Source organism: Falco naumanni, chromosome 1 (genome assembly GCF_017639655.2).
Source record: "Falco naumanni isolate bFalNau1 chromosome 1, bFalNau1.pat, whole genome shotgun sequence".
Taxonomy (NCBI): Eukaryota; Metazoa; Chordata; class Aves; order Falconiformes; family Falconidae; genus Falco; species Falco naumanni.
This window is the reverse complement of record NC_054054.1, coordinates 117,486,326-117,505,969: the sequence shown is the minus strand read 5'-3', so window position 1 is coordinate 117,505,969 and position 19,644 is coordinate 117,486,326. Positions and strand designations below refer to the sequence as shown.

The 19,644-nt window shown below is 47.9% G+C and overlaps 1 protein-coding gene across 1 annotated transcript in view; it reads left to right on the top strand.

The window, feature by feature from the left end:
* DNAH9 (dynein axonemal heavy chain 9) overlaps window positions 1–19,644 on the top strand; it is a 188,722-nt gene that overhangs the window by 156,533 nt on the left and 12,545 nt on the right. The window contains exons 63-67 of the mRNA XM_040588011.1: window positions 9,010–9,237; window positions 12,919–13,110; window positions 13,607–13,798; window positions 14,586–14,756; window positions 17,268–17,450. Of these exons, the coding sequence (XP_040443945.1) occupies window positions 9,010–9,237; window positions 12,919–13,110; window positions 13,607–13,798; window positions 14,586–14,756; window positions 17,268–17,450 (966 nt within the window). The remainder of the gene's footprint in view (window positions 1–9,009; window positions 9,238–12,918; window positions 13,111–13,606; window positions 13,799–14,585; window positions 14,757–17,267; window positions 17,451–19,644) is intronic.

Here is a 19,644-nt window from a genome sequence, read left to right as displayed (position 1 = left end):
TTGGACCAATACTCTGATGGAGAAAGGTGTTGTATTTCAGACAGCTGTTTTCCTTCCTGCCTCATATCACAACAGCCATTCCCAAGTTTTTCCAATTGCTGATCCACGTACAGACCAGTAAGTAATCCAAATACTGATCTGGGATGGAATTAAGTTTCTGTTGGGCTTTCAATACCTTTGTAACATCTGCAGTCCCAGTTCTGTTGTACAACTGCTCTGGAAACCTGTCTCAGGGTATAGTTTTGGGTTAAAACACAAATGTGATGGAGTCCTGAAAATAAAGTTTATTTTCCTTCATTTCTTGAGATTAATCAAGCAATTGTCCTTTGTGAATTTCACCTGCTCATCGCCTTTACATCTTAATATCTAATGAAGTGAAATCTTATAAAATAAGCCCCAACATTGTCTTCAAAACTTTGGGGAGTTCAGGTCAGCCCAGATTTTCTGTAGCTCATGCTTATTTGCTCTCTGGCCTGGCAAGTCCCAGCAGTTCCCCCTACCAATGACTGCATGTGGGCTGAGGTCCAGATCTCAGCTCCGTACTGTGGGGTTCCAGCAAAGGATGAAGTACGGGGTTGGTTGGAGAAGAGATAAGAACAGACGCAAATGTGCATGTCAGATTCTGTACACATACAACTGGCTCCATATGATGCCTGTTTTTCTCTTGTCACATTTGACCAAAAGAAAGAAGAAGCCAGAGAGACACCCAAGCTAGCAGCTGCGGTTGCAGCAGTGGTCTCAAGGCACCTCTTCAGAGACAATGTCCTGCCATCACCTCTCCCCTGAACACCCTCTCCTGTCTGACCACGGACTGCTAAGTCCAGCTGAGCTTCGGCTTTGCCTGGGTCCTACCAGCCTCTTGTGATACCCTCATCATGCTCTATTCACGCATTCAGTCCCCATTTACTCTTTTCTTGTATTTGTCTCTGTACCTGAAGTCATCCTTCCTCTCTGCCACCATCCTGCAGCAACATCTGCACCTGTCAATGAAGCGGTGCTAGGGGACGTTGTGGGGCTGGAGCTCAGCTGCCTGTCCTGTCCTGTTGTCTGCACAGTCTGCTCCTGGTGCTTGGTTGAAGAGGTCTGGTGCTCTCCTTGGCCATTCAGGAGTGAGTATAGGCCAAGGATCATTCCCAATAAACATGTCGTATACCAGTAAAACAGGTCAATAGTGTAGAAAGGGGCAATTGTGAACAAGTCAGCCAAGGAATAAGTAGTCCTGGGCACATTTCATTTACTATCATCAACACTAAGGCATGTCTGTGCCAAAAGAACATGCAAAATGTATTGTATTTCATTCCAAAAAAATGTCTTAAGACCAGTCAGGTGCTTGCTGATATCCTGGGAGTGTTGCAAAGATTTCAGACCAGCCCTTTTTGATTTTTGTCTTCTGTTGCCTTTCTCTGTTTGTATCTGCCTCCTGTGCACCAGGTCACAGAACAGCCCGTGCTGGCCCAGCTTGCAGCAGAAGAGGGCTGGCCTCTCACTGGGAGGAGGGACCGCAGCAGGCGTGTGTGCATACAGACCCTGAAAGCGGTGATGCTGCCGCAGCACAGCTTTAGTACAGGGCCAGCGGTGGCCCAGCCGAGATCCTGAGCTCTAACCAAGGTGTAAAGCTCCCTCTGATGCTCGTGCTGACGTGACTCAGCGTTGTCAGTACTGGTGTTGCTGGACCAGCGCTGCTTCTGTGTCTGTTGGTGAAATCACATTGCAAATTGTGGAGGAGAGACGCCCACGAGCAGGATAGGAATAGATGTGCAGTTGCTAGTGCAGCAAAAGGCAGAGTGGTGCCATCATGTTCTGAACTGATCAGTGGCTAGGGTGGTGGGCAGAGAAGTGCCACTGCAGATAACAGAGCTCCTTCACTTGGCCTAGCCCAAGTAAGATGATGGGGAAATTCTCAGGGCCCAGCAAGTCCAGAGGAACAAGCAGCATGTTTGGAGGTGAGGCTGAAGGATAACAGGTTGCCCTTGCTCTGACGTGCTGTAACCCTCCCCCTGACAGCATGTGGAGAGGCTTGCTGGGGGTGGAGGGCTCAGGTAGTGCCGGCTGCAAGGATCAGATGTGCCCTTCCCTGTCAAGAGTGAACATGGAGTGGGGTCTAGAAAAGCCTCAGGGTGCTCCTGCAGAAATCCAAGCACTTCAGGTCAGTGAGAACGTGGTGCAGCCCCACTGCCTGCCCAGCGGGCACCCTCGGCACGTTGGCTGCTGTAACTTCTAAGCTCAGGGAAAGCACGCACCACAGACAGGGTAAACCTCTGGTGCTTCTAGAGCTCTGAGGTTGCCTCTCTCCACAGTGAGGAACAGCAAGCTTGTTGCTCAGAAACAGCTTGGTCTCATGGACGGGAGCAGGTGCTGGTGGTAGGGTCTGCGCTTATCCATCCCGGTCTCTGAGTCCTACTCATGACCTGCTCAAGTCCATGATCATAGGGCTCTGTGGAAGGATGACGCTGATCCTGAGCATGTGTGGTGTCTTCCTTGTGATGAAATGTCATATTACCACTGATGGTAAGCATGGCCAAGGGAAGAGACTCTCTCCCCTTCCCTCTCCCTGTCCCTTTTTTATACCCCAACATGATGCAGTGAGTATTGAAGTGCCAGGCCGTCTCTGGGCTGCAAAGCCTAGCTTTCAGGTTTACTGTAAAAGCAGTGACTGTTTTCTGAGAGCATCTTGCAAGAGAATGAGACTTTGTAAAAACAACTAATTCTCATTGCTCCGGGAGGCGATTTGTGATAAGGCGTGAAGGAGAGAGCCACTTTCAGAAATGTGAAGGGTCTCCAGTTGCTATCAGCAAAGGGAGTGCATTGTGGAGTGTGTGCTCGTTTATATATATAGTGCTATTTCTGATGGTTGCTATAGCAACACTTGCATCCTGTGATATATGTTCTGCCTTGTGAAGTACAAACACACAGAGGTGCTTGGAAGTGAATTCCCAAAGAAAAGCCTCTGGTGCTCCCATCTTCTTGCACATGCACCCTAGCCCAGCTCATGCAGCAGACCCTTATCCTCTGGTACCTGACCTCAGTCACTCATACTCCGTAACACAAAGTGGGGAAATAACACAGGGCAAGGTACTGTGGTAACAGTCAGAGTGCATGGGAAAACGTTTCAAATTTCTTTTTTACCTTCCTTTCAGCAGTTTGTTTTTTTTAGCAGGGTTTGGTCCCCACCCTCCATTTTTAAAGCAAGGTAGTGAATCTGAGACCATTGCCTCTTTCTGCCTGCAGCACAGACCTAGACGTGAGCTGTGAAAAAACAGAGGTACGAGGGAGTTGCTTTTGCCCTTGCACAGCAGCTCTTTCACAGACTCCAAAATCTGGTTAAGGAAAAATGTAATAAAGCAATGAATTACCTTGCTGCGTCCTGGGTAAACGTGTCTTCAGGGGGTCTTTTGGAATGAGGATGATGTAAAACTCATCAGTGCAGTGTTAACCGCAGTGTGGGGTTTAGGGAGATAGTATTGGGAGTGCATGAAACCCTGAGCCAAAGGAAGGTGAACAGGCTGGACTACCCCCTCTTTCTCCCGAATAAGGTCTAGAGGTAGCCCATGAAGTTGGTGGGAGGCAGGTTTCAAAACAAGCAAGAGAAGGTGGGTCTTTGGTCAACACGTAGCTCAGCTATTGGTGTTAATGCAGCGTTGTCTTTGTTGTTACTGATAATTTACATTTTCGGTTATTATGACTGTATATGTTGTCATTAGCCACATTGTGTCAATTTGTGCTATCTGACTGCTGAGGATTAATATGCAAAAGTTTCTTGCAAACCTTTGAATCCCCTCCTCTGCCTCGGTCTGGGATTTGCAGACATACTCATTTGATCAAGTCATGAATTCTTAGTACCAACCCACGTTTTACTGCAGGTACACCTCTTCTCCATCCCTTCTATCACAAAAAGATAGTATATAAATGCAATTAATTATCGTTAGATTAGAAATATTCCCTAAGTCAGCTGTTAGAAGGCAGTGATACTGGCAAATAATGATCATTGGTGCCGTGTCAACACAAGCAAAAGCAATTATTTTTCAGCCATCTAACACAACCAGAGCAGATGTAGGAAGAAACTACCAACTGAAGATGAAAATACTTCAGGTCAGCTATATAGTCTGTGATTATTTACTAATAGTTAATATTAACTAATAGTTAATGCACAATTTTTCTTTTGCTATTTTGTTGGGCTCTTTCCCTATATTACTACATCTGTGTGGCTGTTTGAAACACTTTAGTTACGGGTTTTGGTCCCCTCCTACTTGTTTTATTTTTGGACTTATATTATTGGACTTCTGTTTTTAGAGAGAGTTGGTTGCCTGGACCCTGGGGATTGCCTCATCTCTTGAAATCCTAAATGCATCAGGCCAGTACTGGTGCATCAGCAGTCAGGTATAATTGTATCTTGTCTACTGCTCTTCACACAGTCATTGTCTGCAACGAAGGAATGCTTCCCCAAAACATGATTCCTTTGCTCCGGTATCTCCTCCTTGTCTCCATTTCATCTATGTGACATGAGCACAACCCGAAGTCTTTCAGGGAAGGAGACTGAATTTATGCAGTTCTAAGTAAGAAATGTTGTTCCCAGCTATATGAATCAGATTTGGGGCAACAGGACCAGAGGGTGCAAGGTGTCCGTGGCTTCCCCAGACAATCATTCTCTTGATTGATGTTTCTGAAGCAGCTGCTGTCTCGGAGATGGAGGCTTGACCTCTGGCAGGAGTCATCTAGCAATTTGACTTAGGGCATCAAGACAGCCCCATAAAATCTTGTGCAGAAGAGGGCGAGATTGAAGCTAGCAAGCAGCAGACAATGTGGTATTTACATCTAAACCATGGAGGTCTGGTGCAAGGAGGCAGGAGCACAGGAGCTTTTCCTGAGCTCTTGGTACACTTTGTACCTAGCCCCATAAGAGGGTACGACAATGGAAATAGTTAAGTACATATTTTTAAAAGATGTCTTTTGTCTTGAAAACACAGTTGCACACTTGCTATTTTATTTTCTGATGCTTCTGAAGCCAGTGAGAGTAATGTATCTCTCAGCAGTATTCCTAAAAGGCTTCTGAAAGCACCACTCACCTCCTTGAACTTCAAGTGCCTTCAATAGAAACAGCTCTGCCTGACCCAGTCACCTTGTCCAGGCCAGGGGCAGAGCTGGGCACTTTCACCAGTGATCCATTGGATGTCCTGCACACATCTGGTTTAGGATAAGATGATCTACCTTTTCCATGACTCCCCGGTGGGATGGCTAGTTCAGCTGTAGACATTTGTACTCAGGCATACCCATATCCAGCACCCTGAAAACTGGTGCGAATCCAGAGGCTTAAAGCCATTGTGAAGGCAACTTGTACTGAAGCTGTGCTTGTGCAACCAAGAACGGACTAGAGCTCTTGCTTTGTGATGCTTGGGAGGGGAGTTACTCTGAAGGAGGCAAGCATGCCTGCTAGTCCAGCTGCTTGTAGAAGCTGGGTCACATTGCTTGCAGAGCCAAGACTCAGATCTACATATGTTGCTGTCACTATTGGGAATCTAGAAGTCAGCCTTCGCCACAGTAATTACATACATAAATAAAGCAAAAAAAAAATAGTTGAGATACCAACTGTAAACATACTGATCCTTAGCAGGATCCCTCCACAAACTGAGAGGTGACACTGATTTCTTCACCCAGGACATGGCAAGGATGTGGTAGCGTGCAAGGACAGTTGCTGATGTGCAAAGGGGGCTGTTTGATGTGACTGAATTTTTAATCTCTCCTCTCCTGAGGCACCCCAGATCCTCTGGAGAGATGTATCACCATCTGGTCCTTCCTGCCTCTTGGTCCAGCTCTGAGTGCTGACCCACCCCTGCAGCAACCGCAAGTGCTGCTAACAGTCCGTGCCAGCAGCACCGCTCTGTCCCGGCCCGTGGCGACAGGACCTCAGCTTTGCCTTTTCTGCAACTGTGCCTCCTCTTCTGCAGTCCTGCCTGGGATCTCTCCGCAAGCAGCTCACAAGAGGCACCTGAAACCTCCAACAGGAAAGTCAGAAGAGGATTCCTGTGTTCTTGCGAGGGAGCTCCACTGAGGCTCCTACGTGGCATCAGTGCACAGCACCCCTCACCGGGGCGGACCGACGCGCTGCCTGAGGGAAAGGGTGTATAAACAGCCCAAGTGTGCAGTGGTGTTTCTCTCCGTGGATCTAAGCTCAGCTTCATTCTGTGATTCTCTCGACTTTGGCAAAACCCCAAGACAAAACTATCACAGTTTTAGTTATGTTGCACAAAAACGTGTGTCCACTCACTCTAAGCTTGCAGTCCGCTCTGTTCATCCCTCCATTCTTGTTCTTCACTCACCTCCTCTTTCTCCAAACTGGCAAGTCCACACCAATTTAGTGTCTCCTTATGTGGCAGCTATATCCTTTTGGGAATAAGGAGGTGAGAACTAGGTGCTGTTTTCAAGATGAAGGCCCACCGTGTGTCTGTGGATTGGCATAATAATGTCTGCAGTTTTAGTCTCTGTTCCTTTGCTGGCCTTTGATTGCTCTCACGTTGTTAAGCACTGAACTATTATTTGCAGGAAATAACTGTAAGGACTCTAAGATCTCTTCCCTGAGTGGTAATAGCTAATTCTGAACCCATCATTGTTTATTTCTATAGCTAGGGTTGTTTTTCTGTGTGCATTACTTCGCATCTATCAACAGTGAATTTCTTCTGCCATATCACTGCCAGTCACTCAGATTGATGGCATAATTCTGCAGTTCTTTACCACCCGGTTTTATTTTCAATACTTGAAATTACTTTGTCTTATGACTAATTCTGTCAGCTCACTAATCATTTGCTCATTCAGGTCGTTTCTGAATATGGTGAGCAGCTCCAACTCCATCAGTACCTTCCCACCCCATCAGTACCTTCCCACCCCCCGTTTCCTGTGTCTTAACCTGTTGGTAGCCTGAGAGACCTTCCCTCTTAGCTGCAATAACAACAGTAACTGAAAGACAAAAAGACAAATAGCTGGTACTGATGCAAATCTGAGCATGGAGGTATACTGGCTCCATGGGGGCAACTCTACCACCATCCGTGGTGGTGCCTGGAGCTGCCTGCTGGAGCTCACCTTCCTGGCAGCTGCAAAAGGAGTCTATGGTAACAAGCTCGGATTTAGATCTTTCCCTATTCGCTCTCTGAAATAGGTCGCACGTTTTAGATTCCTGGCTTTCTCGAACTCATACTCTTTGTGCGTTAATTCATGGTGTGTCGGAGCCCCTGCCGGTTCGCCTGGTGCATGCCTAGGGGTAGCAGGGGGATTCCGTATCTGAGTTGCTTTGGGGCGGTTACTATCTGGTCCTAGTAAATCGTTATTATTAGTTTACCAATTTTTACAAAAACCTCTTCATCTGCTGCTTTAGGTTAAGAGTCTTTCCAATGATTAAGGGATTGGAGCATCTGTCGTATGAGAGGCTGAGAGATGTGATTATTTAACCTCAAAAAGCAATGGCTCAGGGGGCTTTATCAGTGTGTTTAAATACCCCATAGCAGGGGAAGTACAGAAGATGGAGCCAGACTCTTCATAGTGGTGCCCAGTGAAAGAACAAGAGGCAATGGTCACAGATGGAAATAGAGATTTCCCTTAAACGTTATTATTTTATTTTATTTTTTTACTGTGAAGGTGGTTGAACACTGTCACAGGTTGCCCAGACAAGTTGTGGAGGCTTCAGCCTTGGAGGTAACCAAAACCCCAACGGGATACAGCCTGCTCTGGCTGACCCTGCCTGGAGCAGGACGGATGGATGGATGATTTACAGAGGTGTCTCCAGCATCAGCGTTTGTGTGATAGCACCGTGTCACACCGGCTGTAACAGTGGGGCTCTCTCCAAGCTCTGCAATGAACTTTCCTGCAAATATGAGCTGCTCTGTGGTGGCCTTGCCTTTCCTGGGCACTCTCTGTACACCTTGATCATCTTTTAGTTTTATAGGCTTGCTGGTAGGTTTCTGGTTTCTGGAAAAGGCTTTATTATTAGTGTTTATGATTTTCAGAATATTGCTTCTTAAAACATTTTCTGGCCTTATCATGACTGGATTTTGTGCTGTTCTCTGTTTTTCTCATTTGGACACAATTTCCACTTTCTGAAGAATGTCATTTTACTCCTAATAGTCTCCATTACTGTGCTATTTAAGCACGAGAGCTCCTTTCTGGTCCCTTTTATAGGTGATATATATTTATTCTAAGCCTCTAATATGGCTCCTTTATGTAATTTCCTTTCCACCTCCAAGCAGTTTATCTTTCTGGCGGCTGCTTTTAATTTAAGTTTAGCAAATTCCTTGTCCTGTCTTTGCATGGGATAAATCACCTTGCAGAGTGCCTGTGAACACAGTCAGCTGGGATAACACACTAACTTTAAAATGACAGTGGGTTTAGTCCATAGAGCCCTGCTGTGTGTGACCTGCCCCATTCCTGACACAAAAAAAAGCTGGTTTATTGCCTGGAAACTCCAACACTGTATAGGGCTCTAGCTGAAAAATCTGAGGCTTGTCTTCATTTATTTCACCATCTCCACATAATACTGCTTGATTTTCTGACAGATATGTCTAATCAGTTGCATGAATAAATAAATATTTTATGTTAAAGGTCTTTGTAAAACCACCTGCTTGACTTTTTTTCCCAGTAACCGATATTGAGGGTCCTCACTGTTATTCTGTTAAAAATGAACAAATGTTTTCATTTGAGCTTGGTAGATCTGGGGGAAGAGCTCTACTTCATCAGCCATGTATTACTGTAACAAGGAGAGTATCACCGTTAAGAACCCAAACAACCCAATAGTGGCTTGCTTCATTGCTGGTGATTTATACTGATTATTTTGAATTTAAAACTGTACTTGATGTAACAGGATATTTGGGGATGTGAATTGCACACAGGCACTACCAGAACAAGTACCAAATTCTGGAGTGTAGCCTTGGTGGTTGCTGTTCATTGGTGTGATGGATTGGGTGCCTGTTCAGCATGAGTGTCAATCTGGGGGGACTGATGAAGCCTTGTTTCCTTTGTCCCTGCCAGAACATCCACCTGGTGGCCAAGTGGCTGAGTTCTCTGGAGAAGAAGCTGGAGCAGCACAGTGAGGGCAGCCACCATGATTTCCGTGTCTTCATTAGCGCGGAGCCAGCACCCTCCCCTGACACCCACATCATTCCCCAGGGCATCCTGGAAAACTCCATCAAAATCACCAACGAGGCCCCTACTGGGATGCATGCAAACCTGCACAAAGCCCTCGACAACTTCAACCAGGTAGGAGCACAGCAGGGCTCGTGCTGGTGGATGGTGACAGGTTGGCATGGAGCAGCTGGAGCCCCCCGTAGGGTGTGAGGTGTGGGGCCATCCCCCTCCCAGGCAGCAGGCGTGCAAGTCCCTTTGCATTGGGTAGTCTCTGGGTCCAAAAACGCCCTCCTCTCTTCTCCAGGAGCTGGGCACAGATGTCTTTCCAAGCACTGATTTTTCAAAGAGACGACTCAGGTAATCCTGAACAGCCTCTGTCTTGCAGAAGGTTGCGGGATACTAGACTTCTGCCCAGTTTAATCATTTTTTTCTCACCAATGCATGGTCCTTGGGCTATTTTGTTACAGAATCAAATCTGAATGCAGCATTTGGGGGACTTTTGTCACCTTTCAACTTGATTTCTCTGCCACTTCTTTTTGGGCTGGCGAGTGATATAGTGCCTCCAACACCCAAAGGCACAGAGAGGTGAGCAGGTTAAACCTTGCTTTCTTGCCCTTCTGTTTAACCGGGGTTAGAGGTTCAGAACCGCCGATAAGGTCCAATCCCACATCCCTCTTCGGAGCAGCGTAGGGGGACTTGGTGCTGTGCGCCCTGAGGCCGTTCAGCTCAGTACCTCGCTGTTCCACATTAGAGCTGAAATCTCCCTGCAGGGAGGACCTGCTTTGCCAGGTGAGGGTAAATCTGGCCGTCTGGAGCAATGCTAGCCCACAAGAAGCATAGCTGATGGCAGGTCACTCGTCGCTTTCATTGCACAGTGAGCACATGTGCGCACTCCTGTTACAGCAGGCGCTCTCCCTGCTTATTGCTGCTAGAACTGCAGCCGAGTCTCTTGTGCAGGGGCCACAAAAGCGAAGCATGTGGAAATGATGGGAAATATTCTTTCCTTGGTGCCACGGAGGGTGTGGATCAACATTAGAGTTGTAACGTGGCGGTTAAATGAGCCTGCTTTGCAACCTTGCTCGGCAGCTGTGGGCACCGCCGGGCAGAGGGCTGCCCAGGGCAGCACACGTGCCAGCAGCCCCGGGGAGCAGCCTGCCTGCCGAGGCATGCCGGAGCCTGGCCGTGCTTCTGCTCACCCTGCTTCCCGCGTGACACAAAGGCGAAGGGCTAACCACTGCCTTTACGGTGGTGCCTTTCCTAGAGACACAGGCCATTGTGTTCTGCTGCCCTGAACGGCTTCATTCGCACATCGCTGTTACCTCGGCATGCCAAGCTCTCACGGCAAGACCCTGGCTGTTAAACCTAGAGCAGCCAGAAGGTGCTTGCACCCCTCGGACTGCCTTTGTAGATCACTAGCACCGAAGCTACCGTGGCCTCTCTGTTCTGCCCATGACTGTGCCAGGAACACGCAGGGCAAACCTTGCGGGATTGCTTTCCCTTCTTTCCATACAGCCTCTTGTCATTTGGGACCAGGGCAAGAGCAAGGCCAGCCTACTGTGGACCTCAGCAACGGTCCATGGGGCAGAGAAATCAGGGCAGCTCACGATGAATGTTGCACCTAGACACTGGTATGGAGAGAACCTCAAGTGCGGGAGCTAACACTGCTGAGCAGGTGAGGCGGGGAGGTACCACACAAGGATTGATGCGAGGAGTCAGGGAAGGTTATTCCATTTTTATCTACTGTCATTCATCATCTTGAACTCCACAAAACATCCTGGAAAGCAAGGGAGGGGAGAACCTTCACCCCAAGTAATGTTTTCATCCTGCCTCTGCTCATCTCAGTCAGATAGTAATTAGAATTTTCTAAACTGCTGGAGTATTATACAACATGTCTTATCAGAAATCCTGAAGTGAGTAGGTGGGGCCCCTTTGCACCTCGTTTCCCAGCTTTGTACAGAATGGATGTTCAAATTTAGCTTTCAGCTGAAAGCTACAAAGAAGGCCCATTATTCTGTGTGGGGAATATTGTTCTGCTTTGTAGCTGAAGAAAAATGCACAACTAAATAGAGAGGCTGAATGAGACCCAGCTGGATTCTTAGTGTTCATTCAGGCAAGCTCCCCTTGAAGTCCAGGGACATTTGCTAAAATGAGAAAGGTGTTTGGCATCAGGTTGTTGGTAATGAAGAGAGCTTAGAGTGCTGTCTAATCAAGGAGAAAACATGGTGTGGGATGTTCCCGATCATCTTAGGCAGTTAGTCAACATCTTGCTCACTTCAAAGTAATGGATTCCCCTTTTTCATCACAGCCCCTGAGCTCTGTTAGCTCCCCAGCTGATTAGAGGTTTAACACTGTATTTTTTTAAGATAAAGATAATGAAGGGAAGTCACACGGTGCCCTTTGTAGTCTTTGTCATACAGCAGAGTGGACTTTAAGGGGCTGTCCCTAGGGTGGCAGGATGCAGGGACTGATATAGGTACTCCCTCCTTACTCAGCGGCTTGCTCAGCTGTGCAGGTCCAAACCGTGGATATGATATTCCTGGGGAGGGTTTGCAGAGATGTGGGTGAAGGTGTGGGAAAGCCCTTCCCAACATGTTCATCTGCCAGGTCTGGGGAGATCTGTGCTGTTGGCTGTGGGAGATCCCACCAGTCTCCTGCCGTGGGGCAGGGGACCCACTATCCAGCCACAAGGTTCTTGCCAATGAAGAGCGAGAGCCAGAGCTGTGCAAGCCTCCACCTGGCTTCAGCCACGCAAGGGGGATTCGGGTTCCCCTGTAACAGCTGAGTTTCAGCCTCATGGCATGCACACAGCTTCATCCCTTCTGCTGCTCTGTTCTCCCATAACATTGATGCCCATGCTGCTGGGAAGAGGCATGGCTGCCCGGGCTTGCCCTTGGTGCCTGCCTGCTGAGACATCTCTCCCAGACCTGTTCAGAGCTCTTTGGAGACCAGTTCCCTTAATTTCATTGATTAAATGACTCAGGCTCCTGCCCCCCACCTCTGACATCATGATCCTGCCTGTTTATTTGTAGATATTCAAACTTTAAGCATCACCTGGAAGTTGGGAAAGGAAGCACCTATTGCTGTGCTGGGCTTTAAAGGGCTGCATCAGATTTTTTTTTTTTTTTTTTTTTTTTTTTTTTGCAAGTGTTAGATCTCCCCTGCTTGGATTTTTAGCCATTTCTCACATCCCTGACTTGGCATGCCGCACAAGGTGGTGCCGTCAGCGAATACACTGCTGCAGTGTGTGGCTGGGCTGGCTTTGTCAGAGGGTCAGAGCAGCAGCAGCAGCACAGCCTCCCTGTGATAACCCCCTACTCGAAGAAATGCTGCCCCAAGGAAACCTTTTGTACTCAAGGGGATGGATGGACTTTAGTTCTTCCAGGTCCAGCCCTCCTCAGCAGGAGCCTTGCTGAGGGCTACAGTCCCAGTCCCACTACTGGCACGCTCACCCTGGTGCTGCCTCTTTCCATCCCGCTGGTGTGGGATGTGGGGCACGTGCAGGCGATGGGGTGTTGGTTGCGCGCATGTGTCCTTCCCTTCTTGCCTTTGCACAGGAATACATGCTGACAGCCACTTTGAGTTGGAAAAGAAAATACTAATTTGGAAAACGTGCATCAGAATTTGCCAGTAAATTCGGAATGCAAAGCCACTAACTTAGAAAATTAATGAATGTGTATACTGTGCAGAAATGAACTGATTGGGAAAATCAATTCACTCCTGTCCAAAGGCCAGCGTATCTGGGAGGCGCTGAGAGTCACCAAGGCTGAGGGCAGCGTGGACTTACACAGCCCTGCCCCTCTGCCTGTGTTGCAGGATACCCTGGAGATGTGCACCCGGGAGAACGAGTTCAAGAGCATCCTCTTTGCCCTCTGCTATTTCCATGCCGTGGTGGCAGAAAGGCGCAAGTTTGGGCCCCAGGGCTGGAACCGTTCCTACCCCTTTAACACTGGAGACCTCACTATCTCCGTGAACGTGCTTTATAACTACCTGGAGGCCAGCTCAAAGGTACGTGGGTCAATGGTGGGCTGTCTGGTGGCTTGTAACCACCAGCGATGAGCTGGCTTGTGCCAAAACTCCCAGGGAGTCTCCTTAAATGCCATTTGCTGACTATCTTCGGTTCTGTAACTTCACGGTTTCGTATACCTTTGTGGTGAGATGGGGAGCTTCAGTGCTGCTCACATCTGTAGCCGCTTACAAATCATAGCAAATAGCGTCTGTGGTCTTTATTCATTGAAAATACATAGTGGTCTTTGGTTTAACAGAGCTCAGAATAAATTTGCATTTCAGTGGGAATTTGCATGAAATCTATGCTGTGATCCAGTTTTCCTTGGGCAGGATTTGACTACTACCTAATGTCTGTTTACTTAGAAAACTGAAATGGTGAAGTGGAAGCACTTGCTGTGCAGATCAGTGCTGAGTGCTGTAGCCTGCAGCTCGGTGACACGGCTGGTGGAGCTCTGGCTGTCTGAACTCCTTCATGCCCTCCTGGTTCATTCTTCAGGTCCCATACGATGATTTACGCTACCTCTTCGGTGAGATTATGTATGGAGGTCACATTACAGATGACTGGGACAGGCGGCTTTGCAAAACCTATTTGGAAGAATATATTAAGCCAGAAATGCTGGAGGGAGAACTCCTCCTTGCTCCAGGATTCCCCCTCCCAGGGAACATGGACTATAATGGCTATCATCAGGTAAGCGCTTCATTTTCTGGCATTATTTATACACATAAATTTGATGACTTCCATAACTACCCTATAATCTGTCTTCGGGGGCAGTGAATAGAACTGCAGTGCTCAGTGCTTCAACACACCTCCTGTTATTTCCCATTATGTTCTGTTTCTGTAGACGTTTCAGCATTCCCTTGGATGAACCAAGTCTAATGGTAATTTGCTGCTTCATCATGGGCTCATTTTGTTCATGCATGAATAGAACAACTGTATTGGTTCTTGAGGCTTGAGTGGGGCTCCTGTAAAATTGCATCCACATAGCGTTTGCTAAAATGGCCCTTTCAAGCTCCATTTTATCATCAGTTTCAATGAGAGGCAGTGAAGGGTCTTGTTGATCCTCTTACTGGTCTCATCTGTTCTTTGTACACAGATGCGGTAGCAGAGATAGGCATATTAGGCTGGTTTTACTCACAAAACTTAACTGCTGGAAGCTAAATTCCCACAAGAGATTTCAGGATATTGATGCTGAAATGCGCAGCAGATAATTGCTAGGAAAAGTCCAAGCCCGAGATATGTAGCCAAGCCAAACTTCAGCAATTACTAAATTTTCACAGCAGGAGTAGGAGCAGTTCTGTAAACAATTGTTACGCTCCTTTCTCCCATCAGATCACTGGTGTTTCAGCCACAAGCAGAGCTGTGTCAGCCTGGGCTTTCTTACTCAGATGGGCGATAATTCCAGTGCTGTGAACACTGCAGGCAAAGTGACCTGGACTTTGTATCTAACTGGAACCTGAATTTCTCCTATGTACAGTACATAGACGACACCTTGCCTCCAGAGTCTCCTTATCTGTATGGTCTCCATCCCAACGCTGAGATCGGCTTCCTTACCCAGACCTCAGAGAGGCTCTTTCGCATCGTGTTGGAGATGCAGCCCCGGGCCACCAGCATGGGTGAAGGAGGAGTGGTGACCAGGGAAGAAACGGTGAGAGTGGTAGAGGAAGGAGCTGCCGAATTTGGTACCTGTCTCATTTGTAAGAGTCTGTCAGGTTTGTCTCACAACTGCTTATTACAAAGTGTTCTGCATTTGCTGTTACAAACCGAGTGTCTAAACCCACGAGCCTCGTATTATGCAGAACATCACCATGGTGAGATGTAATTGGAGTATTGTCAGTAATAGGACAGTGGCTTTTAATTACCCCCTGAACTGCAGTGCCTTCAATTATCATCCTCTGAAGATGTTGCAAATAAACCTTCTGTGGCCTCCGCTGTCTCCGAACCACTGGTCCCTGTGCACCACGCCGTGACTGGCATAGCAATGAGCCCCGAGCGCTCTGCCTGCCAGGTACAGTGTGCCACCCAGAGCTCAGCCCACCTCTTGCTGCTGCCACCAGGTCCCACCCAGCTCCCAGGCTCCCAGCAGCCTTGTCATTCCTTATTTCCCGCAGAACTCCATCACTATGCCCCTGTACCGGGCTGAGCCCAGCCCTTCCTCTCGAAAGACACAGCTCATTAAAATCTGGCCCAAGCATTCATAACGGGATCTGAAACCAGCCAGGGCTTACTTGTATTTTTATTTCTGCGATCTTAAGGTCCCAGCTCTGTGTTTCAAGCTTTGCAAAGTAATGAACGGCCGTCGGAAAGCTTATATGAAGTCTGTGGTTTCACATGTGCTTCCTTTGGCTTGGTGTGGAGCTGGAGATCATACTGCCTTCAACTGAGGTGCTCTTAGAAGTGCTCAGCACGTTCCATTTACAGTTCACACTGAAATTTGGGGTGAGGGGAGTAATCCCAAGGTAGCAAAGGCAAAGGGAGATGCTCAAAGATAGCAAATGTGATTACTACTGCTCTCCTCCCAGTCTTTTTGTTATTGAAATACGATGAAACTCCTTGGCCCGAGAAGAAAAATTCTCAGTGAGTGATCCAGCAATGGTATCACAGGGCATGGCTACCCTGAAAACTCCTGGTGACAGGCAAGAAGACTGTCACAGGAGCACAGAAGTCCCCATGGCTTTTGCATTCCCTCTGAGAATGAAAGCTGCCTGAAAGCAACAGAGTGTGGCCGTGTGTGCCTGGGGGGACGCTCCCGTAGCTAATTTTCTTCTGGAGGGGGGATCTCGTTATCTGAGCTGTAACTAGCACTGGCTGTGTCCTTTTCACCTGGTCCTTGAATGAGAGAGTTAAGAGCTGGCTCTTAGCTCCTCCGTTTGAGGATTTCCAGCCCTTAGTTTGGCTGAGGCGGTTTTAGGAGCTTGTAGGGAAACTGAGAGCCTGTCATTTTCCTGAGGCTCTGACAAGTCCAGTTGCTCCCTCAGGTTTCTGAGGCCACATTACAGAAAACGAGCTGTAATTGTTGTGAAACCATCAGAGCCAAAGGGACTTGCAGGGAAGTTTCAAATTAGAGGATATTTCTATACTGCACCTGAGGCGCAGCTGAAGAGCTTTTCCAGCTGAGCTTTAGCTTTAGCCACCTAGCTGTTTGCAGTAACAGCCTACACATCATCACCTCTCCGTGACGTCTGACAGGAGTGTAGCGGGTTTGGAAGAGCAGCAGTGGGAGGAAATTGGAGTACAGAGTTCAAAATATGAAAGTTGGTGGGCATAGCAATACAGTTCCCCTGGGCTGGCTCTGCCGCTGGCTGGAAGCTGGCACCGGCACCTGCACCCCGGGTTTTGCACATCAAATCAAAGAACTTGAATCGCATGTTATGTGTGCCTGAGAAATCCCCAGGAAGCAGAAGCCTTGCTTAGGTCCCAGCAGGGAAGGAAGGAGAAGCACCGTGTGAGAGACTGCCCTACCAAGATGCCTAACAGTCCAAGTAAACCTGAGAGATACAGTTGAGCCCATGAAGATTAGGGGCTTCATGCCTCATTGTCAGCCAGAAAGGTTTTTGTCTGTGTTATTTTTTAGACACTAGAAACTTGCAGTTGCGTTGGAGATTTCCCTGTTTAGTGTTTACAGATATAAAGCACCGTTTCTAAATCAAACTGTGCTGGTGACTGGAAAATAGTTTTGTTTCATTATGCGTTTCTTCCATGGCTCCATTAGTTCAGAATGCTAAATTCAGCTTAAAATTACATTTTACATAGCCACCTCTCTCTAGCAATATACCACAGAAAAACAGCTCATCAGCTCAGCTGTCCTGGGGCTGAGCTGAGGCGATGGCCCCATCCGTCTTCTTGCATTGCATCAGACCTTAGGAGAAGTAAGAGTACGGGCTTGAGAGCCGAGAGGAGACAGCTACATGTCACAGTGACATTTTTAAACCATCATTTTGAAAGCTTCTCATCTGACATTAACTTCGGTAAGCATTTGAATTGTGATGAGATGGGGCAAGCTCTCTGAAAGGTGCCGTGCCCCGTGCAGCTGGCACTGATCATTGTAGGGACATGAAGTGGCAGATGGAGCTTCCACACCATGACCAGGCAGCTGCAGCCCAGCAGGCTCAGCCGGTCGTTTGCTGACATCCCTCTGGCTTTTCCCTTTGGCCCACAGGTGAAAGCCCTTCTTGAAGAGATGTTAGAGAAGTTGACGGATGAGTTTAACCTTGTAGAACTGATGGCAAAGGTGGAGGAGAGGACACCATATGTTGCGGTTGCCTTCCAGGAATGTGAGCGCATGAACATCCTCACCAGTGAGATCAAGCGCTCGCTCAAGGAACTGGATCTGGGGCTGAAGGTAGGAGCTCTCGGTGCTGGCAGTGAAACATTGATGAGTGGAAAAGGTGCTCGGGGAACAGAAAGGGTCACACTCTGTATTCAGAGCTGCTGGCTGCAAAACTAACTTGACTCCGTGGGGAAGGGTTCACAGATGGATTTCAAATGGCACATTGTCCGCAGGCCGTGAGCGCAGGGGCGCTGGGAGAGGTTAAAGATACACATAGCAATGACTGCTTTTCGGGAGCAGAGACCAGGCACTTCTGTCCACCAGATACTGTACCACAGCATCAATAAGTCACGCAGAAATTGAGAGGTGGCCCATTTAAAGGTAAGCCAAATAAATCACACCTCTTCACAAAATGTCTCAGTATGGGGGCAACTTGTAACAGACTATTAAAAGCACAAGCTGAGCAGAAATCAAAGGAGAGAACAGTTATGTGTAAGGACACAAAATGTCCAGAGCTTTAAGAGAAAAAGCCTAAAAACTCAAGAATTTTGGAAGAGAGACAACTCCACTTGCTGGGTATGAGTCATTTGCTAATAGAGGAGGGTCAGGAGCAGCCCTTCCCTATGGAGATACTGTCCAGGATCGCTCCAGCCACAGCTGCTTCTCCACCCTGGTAAGAAGCTACGTTCTGCTCCAGGAAGGTGACGTCTGTGTCCCTCTGGGTGTGTGGAGAGCAGTGAGGGCTCTGGGGCACGCCAGGTAGGATGCAGATTTCTGTGTTCAGCCGGAGGTGCAAGGGGGCTCTGCTTTGAGGCTGCATTCACTGGCAGGGAAGTCATCTGCTGAATCCTCTCCCAGGCAGCTGGTGGGACAAAATATAAAAGGCTACTGACTGCCCAGTAGGGGATAACCCAGCAGAGGTCAGACTGCACTGTAAGTGAGGACCTGCCTAGCTAAGCCTGGTGCCCTGCAGCAACACCTTGCCTTCACCTTGTCATCCCAGAAGAATTTTCACCGTAGCCAAGTGCTGTATGTTCCTTGGAAAAGCCTAAGTGCAGCAGGGGAATGCTGTCTGAGTTTGCAAAGCAAAGCTGGTGGCTTCAGTGTTACCCTGATGCCTTCCCTGTGTCATTGCCACAAAGTTGCTCCCTGGATGATTTCATGGTGGGAGGCAGCAATTGGAGACATCAGTCACTGGACATTCCCTGTTCCATCATTTCCTGAAAGACAGGCTGTCATCTCATTTCACCAAAGCACTCGGCCCACAAAAATATTTTGCATAACATGGGAACCATCACACTTGAAGGAACTGCAACCGCTTTGCATGATGCTCTTAGCAGAAGAGCTCACAGATGAGCAAAGAGGCCCTGAATGACAACCCCAACCCTTCCATGAGGGCAGTTTTGAAGAGAGATCTTCAGAGGACATGTCTGCAGCATGCACGCAGAGGTGACAGGGCTGGCTCTGGGACCTTAGGGAGCTGTAGCTCCAGAGGGGAAGGACTAGGCTGCTTCTAAATCCCAGCCGCGTTGTGTTGTACACGGTGAACCCAGCAGCCCGGGTCCCTGCTAGCTCAGGCACTTCTGCGTTGCGTACGCTGCTGATGCTTATCGTCTTGATTGGAGAGAGAGACATATCATATCCACTTCGTGGTGGCCTAGTACGTACAGTCCATTTGAAAATAGGCTGATATTTATGTAGTCAATTATTATAAACTGATATCCTTTGTTTTCTAGCATAAGGCAGCGGAATTGAAAATTCTGTTTCCTGAGACAGGTAAACAGAAGTGATTTAGTATTTCAGTGCTGGAGCACCAAACAAGATATAATTGTAACTGTGACAATGTGTAGCAATTAAATTTAATATGGAGAAGAATAAGCTAATTTAATATTGGTAGGGAGAATGAGCGGATGCATGGGCTTAAATAAACCACAGACAAAATAAACCACAGAAGTCAGGCAATAATAGAGGGTGCAAATTTCTCCCCAAAACCCTGCCACAAGTCATGGCAGGGAAGTGAGATGGTATCTGCAGAAAAGGCACCTCTAATAACTGCGGAGGTTGGTCCCAACAGCCTCAATACCTGTGGTGTGATTCAGTGGCACCACAGGGCCAGGACTTAAGGACTACTAAAAGCAGATGAGTAGCAGTACCATTTTGTGTTAGCATCTCTTCATCTGGTGTGTGCTTCACAGACAAATTTGACGGGTCTGAGATATCACCTGTGGGCAATTCTTCTGTACCTGCGAGCAAAGGTTGCACCTGG